The sequence below is a fragment of the Gavia stellata genome, chromosome 9, assembly GCF_030936135.1.
Source record: "Gavia stellata isolate bGavSte3 chromosome 9, bGavSte3.hap2, whole genome shotgun sequence".
Taxonomy (NCBI): domain Eukaryota; kingdom Metazoa; phylum Chordata; class Aves; order Gaviiformes; family Gaviidae; genus Gavia; species Gavia stellata.
In genome coordinates, this window is record NC_082602.1 from 41,667,959 (window position 1) to 41,675,333 (window position 7,375).

Below are 7,375 nucleotides of genomic sequence, written 5' to 3' on the forward strand. Positions count from 1 at the left end.
AGGATTAAGAGCCTGAGAGGTCTTAGATACTGAAGTAGCAAAATTGCATTTGGCCCTTAAAAACATAATCATCTTAATCAACTAACAAGGATTCCTTAGGATGGAAGCCAAAATAAGGACAAATTTACCTTTTCTAAGTGAATGATCATCACTAGTTACATAGCATGAGATGTTGTGCCACTCCTATTCTCATAAATGAGGTAGGAACACAGCAAACTGATACAAAGTGTATCTTAAAAGCACATTACAACACACAGCGCGAGGGAACCAAGTTAGGATTGCATATACCGGAACGGCTCTTAACTGCTAAGAAGTTAGCAAAAGCCAAGAAGAAAACAGCAAAATTTGGGTGAGATTTAGAAAACATCACAGAATAGTTTGTTTAATTTAGAAACATAAAAGTCTATCTGGACATTAGAAAATACTTTTCAAATGTGTACAAGGTTTTAAAGGGACCACTGATCAGTTGTTCTGCACGCGCACTCAGAGAAGGCAGAGAAAGCACAGATAACGTAACAGGGAAAAGGTTCTAGCTTGAAAGTTAATTCAAACACATTATTCAAAGAATCTACAGCAACATCTGTCAGGGAAATTTGTGAACACAAGTATCACAAACATCTGTTAAGGCCATTTTAGGGGGTCAGAGATCATTGACAAATTGTCAAAGCTGACACCACAGTATGAGGACAAGTGACATACTGAAGACAGAAAACAGATCCCACTCCATTTTAAATTCAGCAGGAGGTAAAAACTGCTCATCATGTACCGACAGAGTATCACCGAGTAGTAACACACAGAATCTTTTAGAAGCCGAAGCACCCTGCTGAGTTGCTACCAGAAAGCTTCATCTCATTTCAAAAAGCCACATCCAAAGTACCACATGGAAAGGTTACTGATCAGTGGTGGAAGCACAATGCCACAGAAGAAAAATGAACTGTACAACCTCTCTGAGGGCCCCTTTAGTCCTCCATTTCCCACGATTCTGTGAAATGCTTAGTGTGATCCTGAATAAAACTGGTAATTGTTTTACCAGTTACAACTAAATTTGATCTGAAAGTACCACATTGATGTAAAAAGTGAAAGCAATCGACCACCTGCAAAATTTTGCAAGCATGCCTTTTTTCCCCTCCCCAAAGTATTTGCAATATTACTCTAATTCAGCTGGCAAGTTTTGTTTACTCCTAAACTACCTGTTAATATATTTTCCTTTGATTTTTCCCCACAGTCCTGATTACCCTTCTGTATTTTAAATGACTGAAAGCAATACATAAAAACCTAGGAAGAAATAATCTTAAAAACTGGCTTAATATATAATGCAACCTTCATAATTTCTCACCAAATTTTCTGTAGAGAGTGGAGTGTGCAACTGGCCTTGGCACAAATATGCTCTGCCAAGAAACTGGTTCACAGGAAATCTTCCTTTAAAATACATCTGTAGACAGTCGCTGCTTATTTCCAGATATCCCAGCTAAGACCAAAAAAAGCATTTTAATGTTAAAAAATGCAACAAGTACTTAATTAAGAATTGTCGGTTTTTAAAAAATGCATGCCTACTCAACGTGTAACATCTAACTGCATACCAGTATGCAGACAATGTTCCATAAAGCTGCATATCAGATCTGGTACAAACCCATTAAGATTTATTAAAATTTAAAGCTAGACTTTTATCATTCCAAATGTATAGAAAAATAGCTCCGTTATTCAACAAAGCTCCTGAGTCACTCAGTCGTAGAACCCCTTACAGTATACAATAAATGTTTCCTTTTTTAATAGCCATTAACAGAATTGCTAACATAATGGCAAAATTCTTAGTAGGATTTTTTTTAAAAAAGAGATATATTAGCCCACAGGATTTTGTATGGATGTCAGTGCTGCACCTCAATTTTCAGAAAACAGACAGAATTTGAGTGGCTTGCAGCTTGGGAAAAAAAAAAATTGTTTTATTAGAAACTCTGTCTGCTTGAAATCCAACCACTTGCACCCGTGGACTGAAAATTAAAAAATACTTCAAAATTAAGAACCTCTACCACATTTTATAGAAGTTAGCTCAATTAGTACCAATCTTTCATAATTAGAATGTCACCTTTTCTTCTCTTGCCCTGTAGGGACGGTTGACAAACACATTTTCTTCAGTCGTAACCAAATTCCTAATGTTAGTTTTCCCTAACAAGAAAAAACAGGCGTGGCAAACTATTTTATATTACCATGGTATACCTTGCATATTTTGGTCTAATTACAAACTTCACAAACCACAGTTTGCTAACTATAAAGAAGTGATGATTTCGAGGCTGAGTTTTAACTGAAAATGCATGTTTAAACAATCGCTCTCCAAAAAAAGAAGAGATATTTTTCACAGGTACTTCTGGGAACATTTTTAAGTAGCAACTTTAACAACTGTAAATACAATATGTCCTATAAATGTTTTTATTCAATACAGATAAATTGCCTAAATTACAAACCTGAAATGCTTGCTCAGCACATAAAACATATAAGTCGGTGCTGAAGTTATCTGATGAGTCAAGTGCAGATTTTCCTTGACTGGCTGATTTGATCAACTCATAAGCATTCTTCAAAGCCTGAACATCTGACACAAGAAAGGAATAAAGGATGTAACAGATAATTTATGCTTCAAGGTGGACTGACAGACATGATTGCATTATTTCAAATCAACCACATGGCATCCTGTTTATCCTTTACAGAAATAGACTATGAATGTTTAAGGACAATAATGTCAAACAAACGTTGTTCCAAGACAGCCACAGCTGTAGGACAAAGCATTAACAAGCTTCTTGCGATTTAAAATCACTAAGGTCAGCACACCAGAAAGCGCACTCCTTCGAGGGCCTGATTCACCGTTCCCTGAGCTCAACAGTACTCCTTCGGCTGACACCGAAATTCGAGATTCGATCCTTACAGCTTTTATATGAAGTAAACTTGACTGGAAGAGAACCAGATTAAATCAAGAACAGTACAGCAGTTACTTCTTCTCATAGCTAAGCAGCACGATTAAAGCATTCAAAAAATACGTTTCTGTATGTTTAGAAACAAAACAGATGAAGCTCAAGCCGTTTTCGCGTTTAAAGCGGGGGGTTTATTTTACTTGTTTCTAAAGACGGGCCAGATTTCGCAGCCGCCTGAGAGGCTCTCACCTCGGCGGCTCTCCGCTGCCAGCAGCCGCTCCCTGACGGCCCGGTCCATGCCGCCGCTGCCGCCCAGCGCGGCTCCCCGCCGCCGCGCCTCACTCCGCGGGCGGGCCGCAGGCGCCACGGGCCGAGCTTCACCCCCAGAGGCGCGGGGCGGCTCTGCGGAACGGGCGGGAGGCTCTGGGGAGGCGTGTGGCGAGGAGACCTTCCGAAAGCGCCGGCGGACAACCGAGAGGGCCGCCTGCGGAAGGAGCCCGCCCGGAGACGCGAGGACAGGGCGGCCGCCGGCGGCCCTGCTGGCGCCCCGACCCCCCACCTGCCCCACCTCCCCGCTCCCGGCCTCCCACCCTCTTTCTCGGCGCCCTCCGCCCAGGGCTGCCGTTACCCCTCGGGCGCTCCTGCCGGCCCGCGTATCCTAGCAGCGCTCCCACAACACTCGGGCCTGCCCGCCCCGGGCCCGCTCCCGCCCTCCCTCGAGGGGACGGACGACCGCCGGCCCATCCGCGCCCGCCGCCCCGCCCCGCCCCGCCTCGCCCCGCGCGCTGCTGCCGGGCCCGGGGGGCACTGCGGACGGGCCCGGGGCTTGGGTGCCGCCGGTCACGGCACCGGGCGGGAGAGCAGGGGCTGCCGCAGCGGGCCCGTCTTTGTCAGCCACGACGGGCGTTACAAGAGCGCCGGGGAGCTGGAACGGTCGGCGCCCAAGCCTGTTTCTGAAGGCGGGGGAAACACGTTCCTCCGGGAAAGACTGCTACTGCTTCTTAGCAGTGTTACTGCCGCGGCTTATGCCACGGCACAGAGCTCTTACTCCCCTTAAAAATCAGTGCACTGAAGCAGGTAATGCACACTATTCGTTAAAATCACTTCTCAGACAGACACAGGTGAACGAAGGCAATGATGGATAGCTTCCTGTAGGTAAAAGTATTGCTAAGAAACGCTATCACCAGCAATTTCTGCCCTTGAGAGCTTCTGACACGAAACCTTTTGAAATAAAGCGCGCACCACCGGTGACTGAAGCTCTGGGCTCAAGCAGAACAAAAGGCCAGAGGACATTTGGGTGGTACCTGCCAATGCAGAAGGAAGCCATAGCCTAGGGTATGAACAATTATCTTTTGAGACTCGTTTCACTGTGTGTCACCAGGCACAATTTTACGATTTAAAAAAAGGAACCTTCAGAGAACAACAGAAGAGGTGCAGTCAAAAAAACCTGGAAGCTCCCTGACCGCACTGACATCAAGAGACACCAAAAGAAGCGGTTAGGCCTTCATGATTTCCCCCCAACTGCTTAGTCGTGACAGATTCTGTGAGGTAAATCACCGTAGTCATGAAGAGGATATATAGGCTTACACATATAAACTCAATTTTAAACCTAAGCCCTTTGCACTTTGAGCTAAATTGAAATTCTGCACTGGTAGGGCGTTCCAATCCTGATGGACAGAACACATCACTCTGAAGTGCGGCGCTGCTGGTGAGTTTCCAAAGATGTTTTTTGCAGTCATCCTTAGCTGAAGGAAAGATGAGTATTAGGAGAGGCCATCAGGATGACAAACAACACAAACGATAGTGCAACAAATTCTTATGCTGCAGGCCCAGCTACTGAGTAAGTCACACGCGCTGTGTATTTCAGAACAGTAGAAGATCCTTCAGTTTATGAAGCATTGGAAACATCACAAATATATACAAGGAGCTGTAAAGAATTCAGCAGCAGACTCCTTCCTGTTCTCCACCTGTTCTCCTACCTACTCTTGTCCACACGGTCCATTGAAATTAAGTAACTGTCTTGCTTGTATGAATGTTAATAAACAGAAATAAAACTCATCTGAAAACTTTAGGTGGGCAAGGAAAGAAAATCCTATAGCGAACCTGTGGTGATTTCTGAAGCAGAAAGCAATATATTGGTCTTGTGTAATTATGTTAGGTAGTTATGGCAATGGCTTACTGTGACTTACTACGATATGCTTACAATGTTTGCACCCAAACTTCGTACCTCTTAGTGCATAACTCAGCTACAGTCCAGTCAATTCTTGATGTCCTTTGGCAGAACCCCAGGCACAGGTAGGACTAGTGTGTGTCCTGATATAAAAATCAAGATGTGGAAGCTCTACACGCATTGACGTGAAGCACTCCTGAAGTGTAGATAATAGCCAAAATGGCACCACAACAATATAAAGGTCTCAAATTGTTCCATTTATTATTCATCCTCATGAAATACCTGTGCTAAGAGTCTGGCTCTATTACCCCAAAATTTAGTTAAAAATTACTGACTGCTAGATAATGAAAAGTGGTCACACAGTTTGTGATATAAAAGTGAATACAAAAATCTGCTAATTATGTCATAGTAAAATAACCAGGAAAATACAGAAAGGAAACAAACAAACAAGAGCAAGTTAAAATCACCCGTTTGAATTAATTTGGAAATGAACTGAAAGGAATTAAATCAAAGAATTGATGAAAATAAAGAAGCGTAGAGTTGGCGGATGGTCACATTTTACTTAGCCAAGCTTTCTGACCTTTCTTAAATTGTAACCCGATATAGAATGACTGTCATACTCAAATGTGGAAATTAAGAAATAGGTATTCATCCTCCCAGTTGTTACCCAACAACAGTTACAACCTCTCCTGACAACTTATAGATAGAAACAAAGTATTCCTGGTTTGCTTTTTGGCTAATCACTGATAGCTTTTGCTAAAGGGTCTTGGTGTACTCTTTACCGGCACTATAGTCACTTCTATTTGTACAAATAAAGAGATTACAGTAGTTATATCAAGCAACATAATTAAAACTTTAAAAATAGAACGCCTCCTGTAAATGGGCAAAAGAAAGTACGCCAGGGAGGTTACTTCAGACTCCAGTTGCCTTTTATAGGAATTCTTTCACTTTCCTGGAATAAATGAGGTACTGGATAATGTGCCTGATTTCAGACACTCCTACAGGCAAGGTGAGTCTAATGAGAATGAGAAATATACAGACCTAATACTCTATAACGAGAATAGTACAGACCTCAAATGAACCATTGGTTTGCTCCATATGCACTAACTTTTTTATTATAATTACTTCCCGACTCTCTCGTGCTCTGGTTTGCAAATTCAAACACCTCATTTCATGCGTTACAGGTTTATCCTTCTCAAAGGGTTTTTCTGTACTGTGTTTTTTAGCGTGAGAGAGCGCAAAAATGGTTTTCTGTAACATTTTCTCATCTGTTGCTCCTTTCCTTCTGCTCTATGCTAAGCATCTCGGGGGAGCTTAAGGCCAACTGCATTATCTCTACTGCAGATGCTGTCCCACCTCATGATGTACCCTGGAATTCACGTATGGCTCTGAGAAGACTAGACATATACATGCCATTTATCCCCAAGCTGCATACTAACATAAAGCCATGAATGCAGATAAAGAGCAACAAAGGGGAGAAACAAAATTTCTAGGCAGCAAAGAGATTTAGACAAATGAGAAGTATATCTATAGCCACTATGCATCTTATTCTTTTTGTTTAGAAATTGATCATGAACAGATAACTTGTATGAAATTAATTTCCATTCTTAATTCTCTGAATAAGAGTTTAAATCAATCTATTCTGATTTTGATTTTTATTATATGTTCCTAGAAAGCACTCATAACCAAATCCCTGGAGCAGTAAATCTGCTGAGGAGTGGAAGTGAGTATTTTCAGGAGAGTAGGAGACCACAGATGATGAAGAAATATCCAATGACATAATACATCTGTTGCCTGTGCTGCCATTACTTCTTGCCAAAAAAATAATGGTTTAATGTATCTCTTCTCCATCTCTGCTTCTGAGGAAAATCTAGTACTTACTGAACAGCATAAGAATGTAACTAGATCAGATGAAAGGTCTAGCTAGTTAGCTTTCCCTTGACAGACATGAACAGTAGAAGGCTAAAGAAGAGTTTAGAATAAGGTATTGGGCTATTTCCTCAGTAAAAAAACCCCTAAGCTTCCAACAGCTCATGACCAGCGACCTTGAACATCTGGCCCTGTTACAGTACCTGTGTTTTTAATAATCTTTGACATGCTTTCTGTCATGAATTTGCCTTATTTGACTCTTTGAATGCATGCAGACTATATTATATTGTGCCAGTGAGTTTCAGACTTCAACTAAATATTGCATGAAAAAGAACCTCACAAAAAGTACCTCCGAAAATATTTTAAATGAAAAAAATGTAACTTCACAAGCCAAACTCAGCCAGGAATTAGCTGTGTGTGGTTTTAATTAAGCTCT

The 7,375-nt window shown here is 42.0% G+C and overlaps 1 protein-coding gene across 1 annotated transcript in view; it reads right to left on the reverse strand.

Moving 5' to 3' along the window:
• The window catches only part of CFAP46 (cilia and flagella associated protein 46), an 82,191-nt gene extending 78,993 nt beyond the window's left edge, over positions 1-3,198 (reverse strand). The window contains exons 1-3 of the mRNA XM_059821386.1: positions 3,150-3,198; positions 2,460-2,584; positions 1,337-1,468 (exon numbers count right to left, since the gene is read on the reverse strand). Coding sequence (XP_059677369.1) covers positions 1,337-1,468; positions 2,460-2,584; positions 3,150-3,198 — 306 coding nt within the window. The remainder of the gene's footprint in view (positions 1-1,336; positions 1,469-2,459; positions 2,585-3,149) is intronic.
• Between the last annotated feature and the right edge of the window lie 4,177 nt (positions 3,199-7,375).